Source organism: Diabrotica virgifera, chromosome 5 (genome assembly GCF_917563875.1).
Source record: "Diabrotica virgifera virgifera chromosome 5, PGI_DIABVI_V3a".
NCBI lineage: Eukaryota > Metazoa > Arthropoda > Insecta > Coleoptera > Chrysomelidae > Diabrotica > Diabrotica virgifera.
The window spans coordinates 75,804,963-75,830,368 of NC_065447.1; the positions used below are offsets into that span (position 1 = coordinate 75,804,963).

The following is a 25,406-nucleotide window of genomic DNA, read 5'->3' on the forward strand; positions in this document are numbered from 1 at the left end:
CAACAGAATACCGAAAACCGCATGTCGATACCTTTTTTCTATCTCGAGATATCTTAAGAAACGTGTAAATTTTAAAAATAACTGTTGCTGCCATATAAGTGGAAATATATAGAAGCACGTAGTGTGCTATGAAAAAAAACAAAGGAACATTGTCCAGATGTCACCGTATATAATGAATCAAAACAACAATAAGACAAATAACACTATAAAATATAACAAAAAAAGAGTGTGTGTACTTTGTACGCGAGTAAGAAGTTATACTTCTACTATTATGATTTTAACGAAATAAATATATTTTAAACAGTTTAATTTTATTTTTGTTTAAATATTACACTAATTTTAATACTTAAAATAATACCAAAAAAATAGCGTTAATATGTAATTTTTTATGAATTGTTGCCTCCGCGAATTTGCTTTTCTCTTGATGAATCGTAGAAAATATAAAAACGTCAGATTTTCTACACAAATTTTTAATTTTTATTTCATCATATTTTATATCAAGTAAAATTTAATAAAAAATTTTGGTCTTGGTAAAAGGTATATTATTTTAAAAAGCCCTATAGAGCTACAAACATCGAACAAAACGTTTTCGCTCTAAAAAGAGCATCATCAGTGTTGCAAGAACATGGTGAGCCAACCAAAAAATACGAAGGTCAAAACCTTTCAAAAATGGACTAAAGTCACATCAAAATGCTAACATAGCAAATTCCAAAGGATGGATATAATTCCTAAGGATACGGCCCTAGGATAACATATGACTCCCACACGTGGTAAGCGGGTCAAAGGTAACAAATTAGGTCATTATGACCTATCCGTATGGACCTAAGGGCCGTATCCTTAGGAATTATATCCATCCTTTGGAATTTGCTATGTTAGCATTTTGATGTGACTTTTAGTCCATTTTTGAAAGGTTTTGACCTTCGTATTTTTTGGTTGGCTCGCCATGTTCTTGCAACACTGATGATGCTCTTTTTAGAGCGAAAACGTTTTGTTCGATGTTTGTAGCCCTATAGAGCTTTTTAAAATAATATACCTTTTACCAAGACCAAAATTTTTTATTAAATTTTACTTGTAATTAATGGTATACAGCCAGCTACAGGAAATTCTTCCTTGTGAATTTTAATATCAATTATCCTATTCCCAACTAAGATAAATACATAACTGTTATTGTCACCGGTAAACTAAGTTAAGGAAGTCAAAGTGGAAACAAGTAGTGTGCTATGGAAAAAATAGAACTATTAGAAGTATTAACTTCAAAAAGTCATCATGTGTCAAATTATGTGTCAAATCAGTAAAACATAAAAATTTGTTCATTGATGGTTTGTTGCGGTTTGTTTCTATTAAAATTTATACAGAGTGAAATTCAAGATGATTCTTACAAACTAAGAAGCATTTGACATGATAGCCACATTCTTTGAATGCATAAGAAATGCAACTGTTGCGTAGAAAATATAAAAACGTCAGATTTTCTACACAAATTTTTAATTTTTATTTCATTATATTTTAATATCAATTATCCTATTCCCAACTAAGATAAATACATAACTGTTATTGTCACCGATAAACTAAGTTAAGGAAGTCAAAGTGGAAACAAGTAGTGTGCTATAAAAAAAATAGAACTATTAGAAGTATTAACTTCAAAAAGTCATCATGTGCCAAATTATGTGTCAAATCAGTAAAACATAAAAATTTGTTCATTGATGGTTTGTTGCGGTTTGTTTCTATTAAAATTTATACAGAGTGAAATTCAAGATGATTCTTACAAACTAAGAAGCATTTGACATGATAGCCACATTCTTTGAATGCATAAGAAATGCAACTGTTGCGTAGAAAATATAAAAACGTCATATTTTCTACACAAATTTTTAATTTTTATTTCATTATATTTTAATATCAATTATCCTATTCCCAACTAAGATAAATACATAACTGTTATTGTCACCGGTAAACTAAGTTAAGGAAGTCAAAGTGGAAACAAGTAGTGTGCTATGGAAAAATAGAACTATTAGAAGTATTAACTTCAAAAAGTCATCATGTGTCAAATTATGTGTCAAATCAGTAAAACATAAAAATTTGTTCATTGATGGTTTGTTGCGGTTTGTTTCTATTAAAATTTATATAAAACATTATACAGAGTGAAATTCAAGATGATTCTTACAAACTAAGAAGCATTTGACATGATAGCCACATTCTTTGAATGCATAAGAAATGCAACTGTTGCGGCTAGAATATATGCAATGAAATATCCCCAAAGACGTCACCCCAGTAGTAGAGTTTTTCATATTTTGTTTTGATTTATTATATACGGTGACATCTGGAAAATGTTTCTTTGTTTTTTTCCAAAGTACACTACTTGCTTCTATATATTTCCACTTATATGACAGCCACAGTTATGTTTAAAATTTACACGTTTCTTAAGATATCTCGAGATAGAAAAAAGGTATAGACATGAGGTTTTCGGTATTCTGTTGCTAATTTGGTCTAATTTTGTAATACAGGAAAAAAATATATATTTGTATTTAATATTTTCCAAAGAAAACTAGATTTCTAAAAAGAAAATGAATAGCGCCTCCTAACCGGCATATTACGTAATAGGCTGTTTCCAAATTATAACTATTACATTGAAGAAAAAGAGCTGTTTTCAACAAGACCAAGTTTGCAAAAATCGATTAAGCAGAACCGGACTTACAGCGATTTTTTCATAACAATGTTCCCACTCACCCCCACATCTTATTTGCACAGGTAGACTTAAGGTGATACAGTAGCGATCAACAGGTAGCCAAAACGCGTTCCAAGATTGCGGCTATAATTTTGAATATTTTTTCGAGATATTTGGCACACGTATTCGTAATATAATAAAGAATGGCGGTACAGAGCCCAATTTGAAAAATATATTAATATGTGAAAATTGCTCTGTAATTAAATACAATATTAAAAAACGAGCCTGTACCGCTATTAAGAAGAACAAAAAAATACACTTTCTTCAAATAAACTTTTTTATCCAATGCCTAGATTTTGTGTCATTTTGGAACTACTAATGAAATAAAAAATTTTAGTAGTTCCAAAATGACACAAAATCTAGGCATCGCATAAAAAAATTTATTTGAAGAAAGTGTATTTTTTTGTTCTTCTTAATGGCGGTACAGGCTCGTTTTTTTAATATTTTATTTAATTACAGAGTAATTTCCACATATTAATATATTTTTCAAATTGGGCTCTGTACCGCCATTCTTTATTATATTACGAATACGTGTGCCAAATATCTCGAAAAAATATTCAAAATTACAGCCGCAATCTTGGAACGCGTTTTCGCTACCTGTTGATCGCTACTGTTTCCTCTTAAACTTGTGAAATAAAATATGCGCAGAATTTTATGAAGAATACGATAATCGGATTTCCAGTGTCCTTTCATTAGGCAAATTTTGTAAAATTTCGATTTTTTAATTTTTGATATTTAATTATGCCCTCTAGCGGTGGACTTACAATTATGAAAATAATTTCCAGGCTTTTCTCGAGGCAAATTTTGTTATAAAATTTTTTTTCCCAAAGCTGTACTATAAACGGTCCCTGAGATATGACCGAGCGCCATTCTTATTGGGACACCCGGTACACTAATATTGTAGAGGGCGCCAAAGTTGAGACCTCGAAAAATGATGGCGGACAGTTAATCTCAGAATTGGGATATCTGAAACAAAAAAATCGTACTGCATTTGAAAAAGGAAGGTTTCTTACGTAACAATTTACCACAATTTGACCAAAAAATAAAAATTTAATATGTTTTAACCATGAAAAACTGAAGAAAAACAGGCGATTTTTTCACAAAATTTTTTCATATTTCCGTAAAATCTTTTTTTGCGGAATGTTTTAGTAACGGTGGTAAATTGTCACGTAAAAAACCTTCCTTTTTCAAATGCCGTACGATTTTTTTGTTTCAGAGATCCCAATCCTGAGATTAACTGTCCGCCATCGGAACTACTTTTTTTCGAGGTCTCGACTTTGGCGCCCTTTACAATATTAGTGTACATGCATAAATGAAAAAAGATATATTTTTTGTATTCTCTAAGAGTTAGCTATTAATATGTAAAAATCATTTTTAATAAATATTCTGAGAAAAAAAATCTTTAAAAAATGCTTATATTTGGTCTTCTAATGTGTACTAGTACCTTAAATTACCGAAAAGTTTAGACTTCAAGCTTGAAATCGATTAATGATTTTGCAATTCACAGATTAATTAATTTTTTAGGATAATATTTGAAATATTCCGTTATTAAATTGATTTATTTATTGTAGGTTATAATAAGTGGATCAAGTGATTCGACAGTAAGAGTGTGGACTGTAAATACCGGCGAAATGGTAAACACTTTGATTCATCATTGTGAGGCCGTCCTACATCTCAGGTTTAACAATGGGATGATGGTTACTTGTTCAAAGGTAAGTCATTATATAAATAATACAACATATTTTTTATGAGTTTTAACAAATAAATAATGGTACATATTACGTCGGTCAATAAGTCCCGGGCATAACCATGAGATGGCTACTTTGATGAATTATTAACATGTCATTTCGTTAGTGTCATTCTTCAAAGACATATCATCAACATTTCATGTCCGTCGGATTAGTATTTACTGAGTTACAGTGCTTAAAATGAGGCTATTTTTGTGATTTTTATAGACAATGGATTCAAAGCAATTTTGTGTGTTGATTTTTCACTTTTATTTGATAGGGCAAAATACCGTCCAAACTGAACAACGGCTTAAAATGTCTCTGCTACATCCATTGCAACCATTAAACGATGGTTTGCTGAATTAAACGCAGCCATACAGGGCAAGACCGCTGGAAAAAGTGGCCCAGACCGAAGAATAACATTTTGCCTTCGAAATTTTCGATGGTGGTATCAAGAGACATCCGCTAATGTCTCAAATCGAATTGCCGCAAAACAAAGAAATTATTATTGTCAATATGATCGCCAACGTTAGATAATCGGACAGAGTACTTAAAGAAGGAGAATAAGTCCGCCGAAGACCACTTTACAAAAATCAAACAAATTAGACAACGGTTAAGGGTATATTACAAAAGGGAAAAACAAAAGGAAGGACACCTGGTGCTGACAATAGAAAGCTAATCGAGGAGCTAAAAGCCGATATTGTGATGGGGCAGCCTATCGATGTAACAGCAACGAGATATAACGAGCGATCCACAATTATTGGGATCAAAGCTAGTCGTGCAAAAAATTACATATGTCTTATTTTAATCTGAATTTATATCATTGGTTTATCAATTAATTTTGATTAACATTATAAAACATAAAAAATCAGTCAAAACCAGAACTTTAATCAAAAATAAAAAGAATTAACAAAATTATAAGTAACAATAATAAATTAAATCAAACAAGATCTCTACATAACCTTACTTTTCTTGTTAAGTTGACGTACACTGCAAAGTTGACGTAAACTGGAAAGAATATCTGAATTAAGAATAGACATGCACTGTATAGCTATCTCTGTCGTTCAGAGCCACCTATGGTGACAGTAATTTTGGATCACACGTTAGCTTTGACAATAAGTTTAAAATTAATATACCAGGCAGGGAAGACTGGAAGGAAGGTGTACCCATACAGGCTGTTGCTACCTGGTACATTGATGGCTCAAAAGCATCGGAAGGTGTGGGAGCCGGCATAGTAGGGACAAATCAAGGAATTGGGTTCCCGGTTAGTCTATCAAAGGATGTCACAGTTTTCCAGGCGGAAATAACGGCAATCCATCACTGCGTGGAAGAAATAGAAAGGCAGAAAAGAACGTTCCGTTCAGTTGCCATCTTCACAGATAGTCAGGCAGCGCTTAAGGCACTCAATTCTGTAGAGGTCAATTCTAAGCTAGTATGGGATTGTGTGAGTGCCCTAAATAAACTAGGAGATCGTAGCAAGGTTACGGTAGCCTGGGTACCGGGGCACGAGGGTCATAAGGGCAATGAAAAAGCAGATGAAATGGCCAAACAAGGCTCATCAATGCCATTCGTTGGACCGGAACCCTTCTGCGGCGTTGCAAAGGCAGTTACAAGAACGGCTACAAGAAAGTGGGTAGCTCACAAATCTTTGGAATGGTGGAGGAATTCACCAGGGCAGAGACAGGCGAAACAGTTCATTACCGAACATTCGCCAAAATTTACGGCAGACCTAATAAGCAAAGACAGGAAAACAGTCAAAGCCATAGTAGGTCTGCTAACGGGGCACTGTAAGCTGAATAGGCACTTAAAGCTGATGGGATTGGCAGATGATGACCTGTGCAGTTTCTGTCACCTGGAAGAAGAAACAGCAGAGCACATTTTATGTCATTGTGACAGTCTGGCAAATGTGCGGTTATTTGTATTAGGAGAAGAAAATCCAACGGCAAATAGCTACATGAAAGGTTCAGTCTCGAAGCTATTAGACTTTTTAAAAAGGGTCAGGCTAGAGAATGTTATCTAGGACTAGAGGGCCACAATAGATCTGAAAAGGTCGCAGGGGAATAGGCCAGAAAGCCACCTCTCTAAATATATCTATCTATCTAAGGAAGGACACCAGCTGATACCTAATTGTCTATGTTCAGTAAATCACATTCAATCACTTATTAATTTAGTGAATTAAATTAAGAGACATACTCCCAATCAATTTATTATTTACTCCGGATGACCGGTTTCGCTGTCTATAATATGCACAGTGCACAGCATCATCACGTTCCGGTAACAGCAAACTAGATAATGCCGATACAAAGAATGGTTTCTGAAGCCTGCACTATCATACCTTTTTAATAATCAACATAATATACAGTGATGAGCGCGCTAATAACCGGCAAAATAGCACAAAAGATGGAAAACATAATACATTGCGAAACAAAAAGAGATGAAACTAGTGGAGGTGGAAATGATCGTTATAAACGTATAAATCAACATTACATTACATAGTTTCCCACCTTTAGACGTCTGTGACAGGAGTATTTTATAAAATTCTACTGTCAGAGTGACAGTTATCCTACTCCTCTGATATGTCTAAAGGTGGGAAATCATGTAACTTAATATTAATTTATACGTTTATACCGATCATTTCCATCTCCATTAGTTTCATCTCTTTTTGTTTCGCAATATATTATGTTTTCCATCTTTTGAGCTATTTTGCCGGTTATTAGCGCGCTCATCACTGTATAGTAATAAGTAGAATTCTTTAATAAATATAAATAAAACTTTGAATATATAACATCACAATTTTTATTCCTTAAAACAAACAACTTATCAACCACGGAATTATTGTTACTCGCCACTTTCCCCCTTAAGAGCTTGCCCAAATATTTGCTAACAATGCAATTTAGTCCATCCTTTCCACCAGTTCCCTATTAGTCAGTGGCGGCTCGTGGTTTAGAGACAGGATCGGCAAGGTTTTTGTCTCCTCAGATAGGTATACCATCTAATTAAAAGGCTTCAATCATCATAGAAGATTTTTGGTTTTTGTTTTTTTATTTTTTTTTGTTCTTTTTTGTTTTTTCACATAGATTTAGAACCTAAACATGTTTATAAATTAACTTTCGTCTATGTTGTTTGGACGTAGCAAAATGGGTTATAACATCATCGTAAAATTTATTAATGTGTTGGAGAGATTTTAATAGTTTTTTTTTCTATTGACATTTGAGAAAAGCTTGACATTCTCTTTTATTTCATGGTGTTTCAACAATACGTTTTGACACTTTTGAGACAAGAGAAATCCCGTTTATTTAAGGCAAAAGTTGGTAGCAATGAGAGAATTCATAATAATTATTTATTAATTTCGGGAACAGTTTGTTGCAATGAATTGCAGTATATAAAATTATACATATTTTGTAACTTATCCCATCTTCCGAAAATATTTAGATCAGAATATAAAACTTTTAATTAATTTCCTTAGTTTATTTGATTAAAAAATGATGGATAGTTTTAATACACTTGTCTAATAGATATTTTGAAAATTCTTTGGCGTAACTTTTAAATTTTTGCAAATCTTCAAAAATTAGCAAATCTTCAAAATTTGAAAAAATGAGTATCTATTTGCACAAGTAATAATAGTATCAAAAATTTCAAAATATAGTTATTTTCGAGATCTGTGTCATACTTTTGTATTTTTTGGGGGTGTTCGGAAATATCAAGCGAATCCAAAACGTCACTGCGTATATATTGAAAATTACTATCTCTGAGACTTTTACCAGCTTTGTTATTCTATTTTTGGAATAAATAATGTCAGTTGACTGATTTTGAACAACATTAAATATCACAGCAATTTGGGTAAACACTTTCTTAAAAATATGTAAAAAAATATTAAAAGAATAATCATTTAGTAAAGTTTTCAAACCAGTTGCTTCACGGATCGAGATATCATCACTTGCAAAATTGTCGCCTTTATTAATAAAATTAAAAACTTCCAAAAGCTGTTTACGAAAATCTTCTACAGTGAAAACTAACCGAGATTTAAAATTCCAAAAGCTACTTTATTTCGTAATTAATTTCGTCCCGAGCGTACTATTAGCAGGGTACGTGGCTGGTACGTGCCTTGCCTGCTGCTGGTGTCGGCCCATCATCGATCGGCAGGTTGGCAGATTGATATCTGCCGGACTCTGCCCTTCAAATACGGGTGAAATTGTGGTGAAATGTATTATTGGTTGCCTATCGGCTAATATTCCACAGCGCTTCTTACAAGTCAATCGTATATCTAGGGACGGCTTGCCGTCCCTGTCGAAGCAGATCTTATAAAAAAGAATTCACACAATCGCAATCGGATGCATGGCTGGGATTATTAATTTGAAAAGTTTCTTACGCGTAGGGATCAGTTAACGTATCGGATTGATCGAATACTTTTAAAAACAATGAATAAAATTTAGTCTGTATTATCTCACAGGTTTTTTTTTATTTTACAGAAACATATATCACCAACTCTGATTAAATTAAATATTTAGAAAATCTACAATGTGTTCATAAATGTGCGGGTCGGCATTGCCGACCCTGACCGGCCGCCACTGCTATTAGCAATAATCGAGCAAAAAAGTATGATAGTGCAAGCTTCAGAAATCATTTCTTGTGTCGGCATCATTTAGTTTACTGTTACCGGGACCTGATGATGCTGTGCATATTATAGACAGCGAAACCGGTCGTTCGGAATTAATAATAAATTGATTGTGGGTAGGTATGTCAATGGAATATGGAATAAAAAAAATTGTTCTTTCCTACGCGTGTTTCTTCTTTTCTATTTATATGATATAAAAACCTAGACGATATAGAAAAACTCTACAAGTACAGAGAATAGTGGGATAGAAGGAATTAAATCGTGGGGAGAGAGACGTAGAAGAGGACCAATAGATGAAGCTGGAATAATGAGATAGCGTCGATTAGTATTGAACGACTACATTGATTATTTATTATATTTATACTTTCCTATTTTCATTTCGTCTGTTATTTATACTTACTGTATTTTTTTGTTTTAGGATCGTTCCATTGCAGTATGGGATATGACATCTCAATCAGAAATAACATTACGTCGAGTATTGGTGGGGCACAGAGCGGCTGTGAATGTCGTGGACTTTGACGAAAAATACATAGTGTCCGCGTCGGGTGATAGAACTATTAAAGTGTGGAATACGTCGTCGTGCGAATTTGTTCGAACTTTAAATGGGCATAAACGGGGTATTGCTTGTTTGCAATATAGGGATAGGCTAGTGGTTAGTGGTAGTTCTGACAACACCATAAGGTAAGTTTAAAATTATCAATAGTAATAAAAGACTTACAGGTTTTCACAGGTGTGTTTTGTATGTGTGGGTGTCGCTTGGATGCTTGTATTTGCATTCGAAAACACTAGATTATTATCGTTATTTCAACCATAAAACATGCCCAAACTCAAATTCAGACATCCAATACCTACCTGATGATATTATACAGTGATGAGTGCGCTAATAACTGGCAAAATAACATAAAATACGGAAACCATATTAAGTTGTGATATAAAAAGAGATGAAACTAGTAAAGGTGGGGAATTTAGCGATATAAACCTATAAATTTACATTATATTGATTGTCTCCCACCTTTAGGTAGACGTATCAGAGGAGTATGTCAACTAAAACGGTCACTGTCACAGTGGTAGTTGCCAAACTGGTCCGATGCGTCTAAAGGTGGAAAAATCAATACAATGTAAATTTATAGGTTTCTATCGCTAAATTTCCCACCTCTACTAGTTTTATCTCTTTTTATCTCACAACTTAACATGTTTTACATCTTTTGCGTTATTTCGTAGGTTATTAGTGCTTTCGTCAGTGTATTTTTATCGTTATCACCCATGAATTTACAACTTTTCCATGTTTGTCAACCGTGTGCCACTATTTCCCATTGTCTCACACCCATGTTCTCCATATCTTCTCTGACTGCATCTTTCGCCTTTTCCTACAGACCTTCTCCCATATAATTAATTTGTCACGCTATCTTTGCAAGGACTATCAATATTGTCCAGACCAGGGAATTTATCGTTTTTAAGCGTTTTTATGGCATGTCTAATTTCTTGTAGGCTTGGTGGGGATATTATTTCTAATTCGACCGTTTGATACTTATTTGATCCGTTGTTTCCATCACGTTCATTGTTTTCATCGTTTTCTTCAGTAAAATTTTGGGTATTCAGGAGCTGTTCAAAATACCCAGCCCATCTTTCTATTATTTTGTTTTTGACGGTGAGCATTTCTCCATTTTTGTCTCTCACGAAATTGGGTGTCTTAATATAGGAGCCTCTCTTATGTTGTCTTACCTCTCTGTAGAATGTTTTACTTTGATTGTATCTATGTTCTCCTTTTCAATATGTTGTTTTAAATAATGGGTGGTATGAATAAAAACAGAGTATAAACTCCGAGTATGTGCTCATGAGTATGAGCATAAAGTATAAGTTTATACTCCATTTCATATGAATAAAAATATGTTGATGTGATGAGTTTCTTCTCACAGTACATAAGAGTAAATACTCTCTATGTGGAGTATGTACTCCAACATTTGGAGTATAAACTACATTCTCATTTTTATTCATACGAGCCATTTAGTGGTATAAATAAAACGGAGTATAAACTCACGAGTATATTCTCATGAGTAAGAGCATAAAGTATAAGTTTATACTCTATTTCATATGAATAAAAATATTTTGATGTGATGAGTTTCTACTCACAGTACATAAGAATAGATGGAGTATATACTACATTCTCATTTTTATTCATTTGAGTCATTGGGTGGCATGAATAAAAACGGAGTATAAACTCCGAGTATGTTCTCATGAGTATGAGCATAAAGTATAAGTTTATATTCCATTTCATATGAATAAAAATATGTTGATGTGATGAGTTTCTTCTCACAGTAGATAAGAGTAGATACTCTCTATGTGGAGTATGTACTCCAACATGTGGAGTATAAACTATTGTTGCGCGATTGACTCTACTATTTTATTTATTTATATCTTTAGGCACTAAGTTTAATTTAAATAAAGGAAGACTTACTTATATTATTTTATTTACATCACTTATTTATTTTAATAATTACAAATAACACCAACTAACACATCTAATTTATTTACAAACTCAAATTTATGATTTAATTAACTAAACATAATAATTCCGATAACTAATAAATACATTTCATATCTTCGATTCGAATACATTAAATTACGCGACGCGCTTCGATGAATGAATGACTGGCCTGTGCTCGAATCTCGGTTCTATATATACTTCGGCAGCGGTCGTCTCGAACGCCGTGGATAGGAATGGTATTGTCTCGTAACGCCGAGAAGCTTCGGGAAGAAATAGGCCAATTCGTGAGCGGACTAAATAGTGTCACACTATATTCTCATTTTTATTCATACGAGCCAAAGTCTCTATTTTGCCTTAGTGTTCTTCTAGTTTCGGCTCCCTCTCTCTGTTGAATCTTGTATGATTTTCGTTTCATGGGTTCGACAGATAATCAATTTATTGTTCTTTTGGTTGTTTCTTTTAGTGCTCTTTTGAGACATTTTTTCCTTTTCGTTTTCTTCTTTTTTCTGATACATTTCTCTGCTGTAATAGTTGTTTTTATGTTTCATTTTCATTTATTTTCAAAACCTAAAACCTATTTCTTATTTCTAGTTGGTATTGTCTTTCTATATATTTTTCTTGCAACTTCGTCAAATTACTGATCTTTGTCTGTTTACCTATTGTTTATGTTCAATTTCTTGGCCTTCACGAGAAATTGCTCCGTGTTGTTATCTGGCCTCATAGTTAGTACCCTTATTTATCTGCTAGAATGTCTCCCATCAATCAATACCTTATCTATTTGATTATTTGTTCTTCCATCGTTTGATATTCATGTTGCCTTGTGCATCTTTTTTTGTAGCAAACTATTTTTGATAGATGACTAAGTTGCAGTCTGTATATTTTCTGATATGTTTTCCCGTCACTTAATTTTCAGCCCCGATTAATTTTACTTAACCAATAACGATACAAAGAAAATGGTCTAATGTGTTAACTTGATTATAACAGGTTAGTGTTGGTGGGGAAAATATCTTTCCTCACCGTTAAACGATATCAGACTTTTTGTAGGTAAAGACAGGCATTCTTGCCATCTGGAACGTAATAGTCCGCCCTATATAAAACGAAGAATATAGTTATATCCTATTTTGGGACGCTGTGCTGTTGTGACCTTTTATATTGGCATTGTAATTTAGTGAACTATATAATTTGTTTTTGATATGATATAAATATACATCTGAAATTTTAGATTATGGGATATAGAATGTGGAGCTTGTTTGAGAATATTAGAAGGTCATGAAGAGCTTGTTAGATGTATAAGATTTGATTCCAAACGCATCGTTAGTGGTGCTTACGATGGCAAAATTAAAGTTTGGGATCTATTGGCAGCGTTGGATCCTAGGGCGCCGACGAATTCTTTATGTTTAAGGACTTTAGTGGTGAGTAATTTTTAATCAACTGTAAAAGTGTAGAAAAAATTGTTAGAGATACTTATATAACTTTAAGTTGGTAATACTTTTTTATAACAGGCATTTTATCAGCTGTCAAAATTTCTGACGCGCTACGTTCATTTTATTGTCGTAATCGTCCATCAAAAAACTATTAAGATAAGAGCACAAAAGAGGTCTGAATCAGTGGCGGCTCGTGGCCTTAGAGACAGGGTCGGCAAGGTCTTTTTGTCTCCTATTATCAGTATACCATCTAATTAAAAGGCTTAAATCATCATAGGAGATTTTTTTGTTTAGTTTACTTGACATTCTCTCTTCTTTCATGGCGTTTTGATTCTTTTGAGATAAGAGAAATCCCGTTCATTTAAAGCAGAAGTTGGTGGTAATAAGAGAATTGATGATCACTTTGTTGTAATGAATTGCAGTAACCTACTTACTATATAAAATTACACATATTTTGTAACATATCCAACTTTCTGAAAATATTTGGATCAGCGTAATTTTTAAGTAATTTGTAATAATAAATATCTTGAAAATTCTTTGGCGAAGATAACTTTTAAATTTTGAATCGTCAAAGAGGTCAAAAATTTGCAAATCTTCAAAATTCGAAAAACTAGTATCTATTTGCATAATACATAGTAGGTATCCAAAGTTTCAAAATATACTCGTTTTTCGAGATATGTATCATGCCTGTGTCTTTTTTTGGGGTGGTTAGGAAATATTAAGCGAACCCAAAACGTCACTGCGTATATAATATTGGAAACTACTATCATTACGAAAATCTCTGAGATTTTGCACCAGTTTTCTTATTCTATCTTTGGAATAAATAATGTCAGTTGACTGATTTTGAACAACAACGAATATCAAATCGGTTTGGGCAAACACTTTCTTAAAAATATTTGAAAGAGTAATCATTTCAGAAAGTTCTCAAACCGATTGCTTCACGGATCGAGATATCACATCACAACTTTCAAAATGGTCGCCTTCGATAATAAATTAAAAAAACTTCCAAAAGCTGTTCACGAAAATCTGCTACAGTGAAAACTAACCGAGGTTTAAAATTTCATCGCGTCTGACAAACTGTTTGCATTTTTTTCGAAACAAATTGTTCTAAAACAGTCCGTTTGGGCGAGCTAAACTGGCAAGAAAAGACGATATTCTTCAATTTTTTTACACGTATCCTGCAAAAATAAATTCATTCTATTCCCATGACAGTGAGTAAATAAAGCTTGTGGTGCAATAGTTTGAACTTTTGCCTGGAAACCGTTCAATTCACCAGACATCAAGGCACCGCCGTCATAAGTTTGCCCCAGTTTGCTCCACCAATTTATTTTTCATATCAAAAAATTTTAATCTGTTCTTTAAAACACCAAAAACATATTCTGTCTTATTGCTTTTACTCACGTCTGTAAAACCTAAAAACCTCTCATAAATATTACCACGTAACGCGTATCGGACAACAATTGATAATATTGTGAATTACATGATAATTAGAAGTTTTATCTACTTCTAGCGAAAAGCAAATGGTTTTCTGAATCTCAGATCCAATAACGTTATTCAAAATGTAACTAATTAATTATATTAGTTCATTCTGTATTGTTTTAGACATGCCGCTAAATATCTTAGAATCAGAAAGTAAATTATAAAATTCCAAATCGTATTTCTTAAACAATTTTATTAGTTATCTATAATATTATTATGTGATATTTCCTGACAACTTAAAAAAAATTACAATATCAATGAAACGACGTAAAACGGCGTGATTATTTTTTACAATTTCTGCCGATGCTTTCAAATGAAACATCGGCAGATTTAAATGTGCCGTACCTTCCGTATCTGCCTACGGACAGAAATGTAGGTTTGGTTGCTCATCGACTTGTATTTAGTTGAGTTTTACTTGTAAACCGTCAAGCTAGGGATAAGCTGGGGTCGGCCAGCCGAAAACAGTGAGATGAATGGCTCGGATCATTCATTTTTTGAAAAGTCTCTTATGCGCAGGGATCACTTAACGCTCGGATTGGTCGAATCCTTTTAAAAACCATGAATAAAATTTAGTCTGTATTATCTGACAGATTTTGTTTATTTCACAGATATAAAAAATGACAAACTCTGATTAAATTGAATATTAAAAAAATTTATAATATCAGCCGACCCGCCGACCCTGGCCGGCCGCCACTGGTCTGAATGCAAGGACATATCCAGATAGGCAAAGACTCATCCAGGGTTATGATACCGATACCAAAGGAAGAAGAAGAAGTAATCGTCCATCAGACCAATTAATTCGATTAACGAGGAAACGCTTTCTTACCAGGTTTATTCTGAATGGTCACACGCATCCACAAGAACATCGTAAGTGGGGACGGAAGAAGTTATTGCTGCTGCATAGCGTTGCATGGAGAAAAATCCTAATGAATCCATCAGCTATCGTGCACAATAATTGAAGCTGTGTTCATCCACTTTATGGAAGATTTCGCGAAGAGATTTTGGTTTGTTTGTTTATAAAATTATTTTTATAAAAATAAATTCTTGCAAAAATAGAAAACAACACGATCACCGGGTAAGGCTAGATTTGATGAATAATGGAGATAATGAAGAGTCCATGGCTAATCCAAAGTCTTGTTCATAAAAATCATTGTCTAGTTGAAAATAGATGCTGTCTTTGTATATTCTGTCCAAAACTAAACCAAATAACACACAAAGAGATCAAAGAACTGTATCTAATTCAATACAAATATACTTATTCTGAAAAATTATTGTTTGTGTATTCTGTAATTTCTATGAGAATTATTATGTGATCACGAATTATTAAAATTTGAGTATCTTGTATTATTACTTAGATTTTTGATGATATAGAATCAGGATTCTTTATAAAAATTTTAAGACAAAGATATTATTGTTGAATTTTTAATATTTTTACATTTAATTGGTCACTAGACATATTTATTTTAATTTACTGTTTTGTTTGGGAAATCAAGCCACAATTTTAGTTTGAAATTAAGTTATTGACGTTTCGATTTCTACTTCGGAAGTATTTCGATAACGACCGAAACGTCAATAAATTAATTTCAAACTAAAATTGTGGCTTTATTTCCGAAATAAAACAATAAATTACATAATTATGCCACAACAGAAATAGCTTTATTTTAAAACACTGAATGCACATTTTGAATTCTCAAACCAAAATTTTGTAAATTTTTATTTCTTTCTGGTTTTATGGAAATTATATTTTACTCTAAACAGTCAATAGATCTTTGGTCAGAAAATATTACTATGAGAGAATATTTTACTTTTGGTCAAGAATCGACATATATTCTTAATGCAATAAGGTCTGCTGCCCCTGCTCTGTCAATTAATTTACTTAAAACTATATCAAAAAGCCAAATATTTACTATTACTTTATTACTACTACTTAGTAGTATTTACTACTTTATTACTTGCATGTGTGTTACTGTGGTTATTTAACACGTTGACGGACAGTGTGTCAAATGTATAAGCAAGTGTTGTGACACTATATGTATTTTGCAAAGTAGAATAGGGAAGAATGCAACGTCTATAGAGGTTGTGTCACATTACATCAATGTAAATTAGACGTCTATGGACGTTCCCTCCGTCAACGTGTTAAAAAAAGATTTACACTATTTAGTTGTTTCGGATTGCCATCAGAATGTTATCTGCTTGGTGTACTGTTAATTGAAAATTAGAGTAAGCCATTTCGTTGAATGTTAAATTTATTTATTGATCTAAAATATCCTCCACAGTGAATAAAACATATATTTATGTTATATTACTGTCTAGGTAAAAACATGTGTTTCCTAAATTACCTTATTGGAAACACATGAATATTTTTATTATCTATGGATTTCAGACTATTCTTGTTCTTTCGTATGTTAACCAATAGGATTCTGGAGTATGCTGGACCTTTTCTCTGGATTGGCTTCTCCAATGTGTTGTAGACAATGTTTATTCCTAGCCCTGGACGTTTAGGTGTTACCGTACCGAAATTTCCGTAAATAGTTGAAACAGAAAACTCTACGCGAATTTCGGGGTTAATAAGAACACATTGTACGATTTCGAAATATCCTAGTACCAACTGCGCCAATTACGATATCAATATTGGCATTAACTAGAAAATATTATAAAATTCTGGAAAAATCCTGCTGACTGTGCCAATTACAATAACAATATTGGCCTTAATTTGAAGATGTTATAAAATTCTGGAAATTACTGACTGCGCCAATTACAATATCAACATTTTTAAGAAATAAATATTGTAATAAAATTTATTTGTTTGGAACATACAATTTCAAATACAGTAATAATTACAAACTATAAAGCTTTTATATCATATCTATATACATACTTTTATGCTTTTATACTATACTATATCATAATGTAACGAATCAAGCGAAGACGCTGAACTACCCCAGCTAACTGAAATATCATTCGAAAATAATATTTCAATCAACCAAGCTATTGCTCACCCTAGCTTAGCTCAGTCTCACAAGGCGTGTGTTCGTCTTGTCCTAATCTTAGATATGAACTCTGAAAATTTAGAATGGAAGCAAACAAAACAATATTTTAACCAATCATGTTTATTGTTCAATAAAGATATAATAAAAATGTGACTTATTAAATGCACTATCAAATATATTCAAATTCTTGCCAAAAACTAACAATTCGTAGATTATACTTATGGCTTGTGGTGTTGGTTCGATGGTAGCTTCTTGATGTCGGATTGTACAGCTGGTGTATTTTCAACCTGGGCTAGATGGTCGGCCTCGGAATGGGACGTTTCATCGCCGCCGGTTCATCGCCAGTCCATTTCATCGCCGTCCGTTTCATCGCCAGTTAGTCAGCTGATTTTGTATTATGGGAGATGACACGACACGACGTTAAATTCAGTTCAAAACTTATGACAATTAAAAAGATAAAAAATATTATTATATTTACTGTTCTACTTCCCCTAAATTTTTGTACAGAAATTTTGGGTACTTTTCGAATTTAAGAAACAGTTTCTCTTGTTTGGACATGTTTACCGTGAAATTTAAAAGATTATCATTATAATATATTTTATATTATAAAAGTTTAAAAGTCTATTAAAAGATTAAGTATGGCAACGGGAATGGTCATATCTCGCATTTCCTAGAATTCCTAATTAATACTAAAAATAAATAATAAATGTAACTATCGAAAATTCGGAAATATATCAGATAACGGTTAACTGACTGGCGATGAATCGACCGGCTGTGAATCGGCCGGAGATGAATCGGCCGGCGATGAACTGGTGGCATCGAGACGGCGGCGATGAACTGGCGGCGATGAAACGTCCTAGACCCGTCGGCCTCAGGTCACTGCAGTTCTAGTTGATTTCTTGGTTGCTGTTGATTGTTGAATGCATCCTGTTCTTATTTGCCTGGAAGTAGCATCACCGGTGATGTATGAGGCTGGAGGCTCCCGAAGGGAGAAAGATTGATTTTTTCCCAAAAACTAGAATACAAAACGTGTATAAGTTTTGATATCAAGAAGAAAGGTACCTTGTCAAAAAGTATTCAAAAAGTAGTATATGGCAAGGGGTAAATTAAATGGAATTAATTCTGAGGGGAATAGTTAAATAATTTGATTATAGTTAAAAAGAAGTTAAAAAGATATATTTAAAACTAAAATATCAGAACACATGCTTTTAGAAGATGGGAGGTTAGATATAAAAAATACTATAAAAACTATTATAAAAAGCTAGGTATGCGTGTAGGAATATAATGATTGTAATTAATATGATAATATTCTTACCCCAAGAGATTATTTGATGAGATAAATAGCTGGTACCAGCCTGTAATTGGCTTTTGTAGCGAAATTAATTTTCCACTACCATTTTGAGAATTGTCATGACAGCGTGAACTATGAGGAGAAGGACAACCATGTTCCGTATTAAAATATATATCTAGAGAGTAAGAATATATGAAGTACGTTTCGTATGATGCTTTAGATGTTAGATCAAAAAAAAGAGAGTTGCCTATAGAACGGGCGCCAAACGGGTTTTTAACGGGAAAACAAGTTAAAACGAATAGAAGAAGATTATTACTAATGAAATATTAAAGAAAAGAAAATAGAATAATTATTTAAAAATAAAATAGCAAAGATGTGACGTTTGTAACGTTACAATTGAAGCGTTTTACATGTCTGCTCTAATGGGGACAGGGATAAGACTATCTTCTTGAATACTGGGGGCCGAAATGGGACTACAGAAGAAGAAGAAGCAGACACATAAAGCCTCTTTGCGTGACGGCAGCTCATGGGTTGTGCGGTGGCAGGTCGTGGAATCGTTAGGGGGGTGAGAGGGTTTAAAGAAGACTAACTACCATAATCAAATAAACAAAGGATACTTACACAGACTAGAGGACTTTTCTATTTAAAAATGGACGCCGTTTGAAATAAATCCTCTGTTTCACATATGGGTACTTACTGGACATTTGGGCTACTTACGGATACCAATTGGGGGACATTCATCTTAGATTCCTCGTTTGGGGTTAAACTGGGCTACTTATTTCTCATTATTGGCTTCAATGCCATTCTTTCTTTTCTTCTACACTAAAACTCATTACAGTTGTATTAGAATCTAGTTAATAATTTTTCACAGGGGTAAAAAAATAAAAAAGGTACATTTTACTATGTTTATTTTAACCTTTCAAACTGTAATTTTATTACAAAAAACAATACTCTCAAGCATGAAGTTACAGTTATTACAAACATGACTACCATGGACAAACAATTTACAATCTTTTCTTACTTTCAAAAATAGGTATACAAAATTTATTATTTCATATGATTTTTACATACATAAAATTTTTAAACTTGTTGGACAGTGTATGTGAACATAATATTTGACCTACTTATTTCAAACAAGATTTGACTCTGTCAAATGTCAAAAGTCACTATCATTTTATTTTACTTACAAAAATTTTGATCATGGAAGCACTATATCTTTATAAAAATACTTAAATTTCTTTTACCAACTTTAATATTCACTTGGAATTTAATCAAAAACAAAAATATCTCATACCTTTTTAAAACACTTTTCAAAAGAAACTCCTCAATGTCACACTTCAAACACTTTCATGTGTCATTCTACAGGTGGGTGGGGCAGACATTCCATAACACAAAGGGGCTCTGGGAAACTGGAAACTTGAACACAGGGCTTCTAAAACCGGACAGGACAAAACAGGAACGAGACTATTGAGACCAAATCAAGCATCTCATCGGGACAGGAACAGAACATCACCACGCAAGGCCGGCCATCAGCTACGCAATTCATTTGTACTGCGTCGCACAACTTATACGGAGTAGGTACCCGATTTTCACCGCAAAAATCCAAACCATGGGGTGAAATCCTCCACGAGTACTCTCAACAGGCTACAACCCTTCACACAACTTCACATAGCGACAATACTACACTTATTACCGGCAAAGTAATGGTTTTTGATGAGCCCCACACCGCTGGCTAAACATACCAGCGAAAGGGTACCGTGGGACTGATTCTCCTCGGCGGGGTACCTAACCTTCGAAGATTCTTCTGCGCACTTGCCGCGTAATTGCAAGCTAAATTCGCTCTTAATGATGCAACTCTGCAAGTTTGGGACGAGTCCAATAATTTTTTAAAGGGGATAACGGTACTCTCTCAACGTTACTCAATATTTCCTAACACTCTGAAACTTTCAAACAGGGACGGCTTTAAAATATTTAAGATAGGATATTGAATTAATGTTGGAGTTTTTTCAAACGCCACACAATAAAACAGCAATAGCTATAATAATTAATCTTCTCCATACATCGTAACCGCTGTGAATATGCCAGGGTCATAATTTTGGTACCTAGTAGTTAACATTTCCTGAAATATTTATATCTGCCTTCATTAGGTGTATACATTTCGATTTTTGTTTTAATGCATAAAATTTCCATTTTTGTTAAAATGATTTGTATTTTGTAGGAACACACTGGTCGTGTTTTCAGACTACAATTTGACGAATTCCAGATAGTTAGTAGTTCGCATGATGACACTATTCTCATCTGGGACTTTTTGAATTCTGTACCCGACCCCAAACCTAAAACTAGTGAGCCTAAATCTCCATCACGTAAGTATTATTTTTAATTTGAATAATTCTTTAGAATATAAACAGTTCTAATCAGACTGGAAAATGATTTAGACATTAGTTTAACTATAATGCATACTGTCTATGGAGTGTATTCTGTAACGTTTCCGTTAAATTGAAGAGGCCTCTAAAATTTAACTTTTAACGGTTCTCTAAAACTTTTAGGTTAGATTGACATTCCATAAAGACATATTATAGAGGACCGCTAAAATAATTTTGAAGTAAATACGGCAACGTCGCACGTTGATCGTGTTTAAATTACTTCTAACCTAGAAATTGACCAAAAGCGGACTGTCGGAGGTCAAAAAACTCCAGAAGCAGAAATTGACAGTTTGCTAGAAAATAATATTTATTTTATTAGATTATTTTTTAGGAAAACTCATATTTTCCAATTAATCATTTTTATTAAATAAATTTTTTATAAATTTTATAAAGTTATACATTATTAAAATATTGCTGAAAAATTGCATCTCGTCTTCGTCCTCCTCTTCTGTACTAATTTTGGACAAGTGGTCTATTTTCAATTAAACTAAGGTCATTTTCCTCATCTTGAACCTTCATTCTGTACCTTCTGGCACTTCATCTATATACGTTTGATATGTTGTGTAATGTACCACAATTATGAAAAATTTTTCCTGCATTAATAGGATTATAATTTAATATACGATGCTTTAACAAACATCTTGATTTCAGCAATCCTATGAAATGGTAATTGTAATTACTTTCATTTCAATTACATTTTGTGTTTGTTGTAATCTGAATTCAGCTCTGCAAACAGAAACAATTTTTTTAGATGTATAAACATTTTCAATTTCTTTGCAACACGAAAATGTAGCAGCTGCATAATACTCTGGTTAAATCAAAGAAAGTATTCCACATGTTGTCAATCTGATGGCATGGGAACGATATTTATTGTAGTTTCCTGTGCTACTTCGATTGATAACTTATTTTGTTTTTCGGTAGATGGCTCTAGTTCATCCGCGGCATTTCGTTCTTTGCAATTCGAAAAGGTCCAAAGCATGGTACCTGGGGAAATCGGAGAGAAGAGGATATGGGACTACTGATGAGGAGGAAAAATCCTCCGAAACCGGTATAGACTCTTCCTGCACTCTCCGATTTAACCAGAGTATTATGCAGCTGCTGCATTTTCGTGTTGCAAAGAAATTGAAAATGTTTATACATGTTTAATTCATTTACTCTTTTGTTGAGTACTAAGGAATTTTTCTTGTTGGAACTTTTACCACGCTGAGCAGATGGGACGTAAATTATTTAAAATTCCCTCATCGTAATTTCCTCGGCATCCTGTATGATTTATAATTTTTGAAAATCTCGGGAGGTTGTAACCAAAGAAAGTATTCCATCTCTTGTCAATCTGATGGTATGGGAACGATATTTATTGTCGTTTTCTGTGCTACTTCGATTGATATCTCACTTTGTTTTTAATTTTTTTTTATTTAGCTTAATGGTAGGGGAGCCCAAGCGGGGATTTTTGCAGTTACTCGAGCGTGTCAGATTATCATATGGGGAGAAACCTGGTACCCTGCAGATGTACCTCTACCATATATTGTCTCTTAACACAGGGGAGTTCGTTAAGGGGGGCCCGAAAAAAAAATATATCCTTAAAGAAACTCGAAATTGTCAGATTAAGATAAGGTAAGTTAAGTAGGTACATGCAAAAGAGTGCATATTTCAAAAATCTGACGATTTGAGCCGGGCGTAAGGAAATGGGCGAGTCCCAAAGTTTCACAAGAGAAAAGCGAATATTTCGCGAAATGATTGAGAGATCGAAAAACTAAAAAATACGTGCTCAATATTTTTTAAAAATCTATCGAATGATACCAAACACGACTTCCCACAGAGATGGATGGGGGGTAAATTTAATATTTTAAATACGAATCCCGCGATATTTCGCGAAATGAACATCATATCGAAAAGCTGTAAAATACACTTATTCAATATTTTTGAAAAATCTATCGAATGGCCCCAAACAAGACCCCCCACGGAGGTGAGGTGGGGGGTTACCTTAAAATCTTGAATAAGAGCCCCCATTTTTTATTGCAGATTTGGATTCCTTACGTAAAAATAAGTAACTTTTATTCGAAACATGTTTTCGAATTATGGATAGATGGCGTTATAATCGGAAAAAACGATTGGTGGAAATGGAAAATTAAATTAAAAAATGGCAAGCGCCCACTAAAATGGAAAACTTTACTTAACTTTTTTTGGTTTTAGGACCTACTCTTCACAACCCAATAGGTCCCCATAACGCTCGAGTGACTGCACATTTAGCATACTTTGCTCCCCTACCATAATGTCTCGACAACTAATGGCCATTGGCATGATACATTGGATTTTTCTAATCAGGCACGTAGTGTAATGTGTAGTGTGTGTTGAGTGTCTTGTTACTTTGCAAAGTCGACGTCATTGTCTTTGCAAAGAGACGCTAATTGTATCCGAACGCCTGCGGTCCCTCCGGTGAGTACCGATCTCACAAGGATAGAAACTTTTTCATTTATTCATTTTTAATAAACGAAAAATTCTCCACCCAGGTGAGATTGGCACTCACGACCTTTAGGTTCAAAGGTAGGCGCTCTTAACACTTAATAGAAATTTGAATTTTGTTATAGGTGTAGTATGTCGATTGTAAAGTAAACTGAAACTTACTTTTCATTATTATTTATTACTTCTTCAACTAAAACTTCACCAAATATACCATAAAAACACCTTTTGTCATTTAATTGTTTATCTCCATTATAATACATAAATAACAAAATACTATTCATATAACATAACCAAACAAAAATAACCAAACCACATTTAACGGACTGCTGAAAATTTAGAGGACAAGTGATTTTAACGGATGCTTAATTTACAGAATACAAATAGTTATTTATGTACCAAGTCAGTAAAGTGACTCTTTATCGAACGAGTCTGATATTATGAGAAGAGCGAGGCGAGTAACAGACGAGTTCGATAAGGAGTCTTTACTGACGTGGTGCATACAAAATTTTATTGCCAGCATATATTAAGGGCCGGCGTAGCGCAGGTGGTAGTGTGCTTGCCTCGCATGCCGGTGGTCCGGAGTTCAAATCCTACCGCTGGCAAGAACAACTAGACATTTTAAAAAAATGTCTATAGGCCCCAGGTCGACTCAGCCTGAATAAAATGAGTACCTTGGGTAAAACCAGGGGTAATAATAGGCGGTTGAAGCGTAGCACTGGCCCTGCTACCTTCCTTGTATACCGTAGGCCCTAGATATAGCAGACTAGAGTACCTTGGGTAAAACCAGGGGTAATAATAGGCGGTTGAAGCGTAGCACTGGCCCTGCTACCTTCCTTGTATACCGTAGGCCCTAGATATAGCAGAATACCCTGCTATACTCCCAAAGCCGCGTGCGGTATAAAACGGGAGACTATTATATTATATATATATTTTTTAAATTTAATGTCGTCCGAACCACTAGGGTTATAAACGACAACAATGGAAAATACATATTAAAAATAAAAAGAGATTGTAATATTAAGTAAATACATATGTACTAACAAAAAGTATACCTGAAAAATTTGTGATACAAATTAAATGTCTTTTATTCCTATTTCCGTTAAAAACTGTATGATGTTGATATTTGTATTGTCTCTAAGAAGCTCAGATATGTCCCTGGGAAGGTTGAGTTTACTTCTCGTTTGCTGGTATATTTGACAATCGTTTAAGATATGTTTTATTGATATAAAATAATATTTGCCAACATAATTTGATATTGGTTTGAACACTTACTTGCAATTTACAATTTAAGAATTTTTAAATTTTAGACGTCATAATAATTTCATAACAGTGATGACAGTTAACTTGCAAGATGGCCGCTTTCGATTTTTAATCGATAGTTATCAATATTGAATAATTACTAAATCGGTAAAGTTTTAATTTATTTTGTATGAATATAATTACAAAATATTACAGAATTTCACTTTTTGACATAAATTTAATCGATAATATCGCTAATTGCGTACAATATTTTTAATAATTAAAGTAAATAAATAAAGTCCACTCAAATACTCGCCATTCGAATACTGCCATCGACCACTCACATTCAATCTCGGTTAATTTGATTAATCGCGGCAGGTAAAGTAAAATTCTTCTTTCAGTACAATAAAGTGTTACTTTACTGCCGCAAATGAGTACAATAATGAATGACTTTAGTGACTGTTGGCGATAAAATATTTTTAGCGGACGCTAAGATTTTAGAGGCTTCTAAAATTAGCGGAAGTGTTACAGAATACACCCTATACGTTTTTACA

At 33.5% G+C, this 25,406-nt stretch overlaps 1 protein-coding gene across 3 annotated transcripts in view; it reads left to right on the top strand.

The window, feature by feature from the left end:
• The window catches only part of LOC114326685 (F-box/WD repeat-containing protein 1A), a 321,344-nt gene that overhangs the window by 283,799 nt on the left and 12,139 nt on the right, over positions 1 to 25,406 (top strand). For all 3 annotated transcript variants that reach the window (XM_028275095.2, XM_050650155.1, XM_028275096.2), the window contains exons 5-8: positions 4,291 to 4,431; positions 9,480 to 9,742; positions 12,769 to 12,958; positions 20,949 to 21,093. In XM_028275095.2, the coding sequence (XP_028130896.1) occupies positions 4,291 to 4,431; positions 9,480 to 9,742; positions 12,769 to 12,958; positions 20,949 to 21,093 (739 nt within the window). The remainder of the gene's footprint in view (positions 1 to 4,290; positions 4,432 to 9,479; positions 9,743 to 12,768; positions 12,959 to 20,948; positions 21,094 to 25,406) is intronic.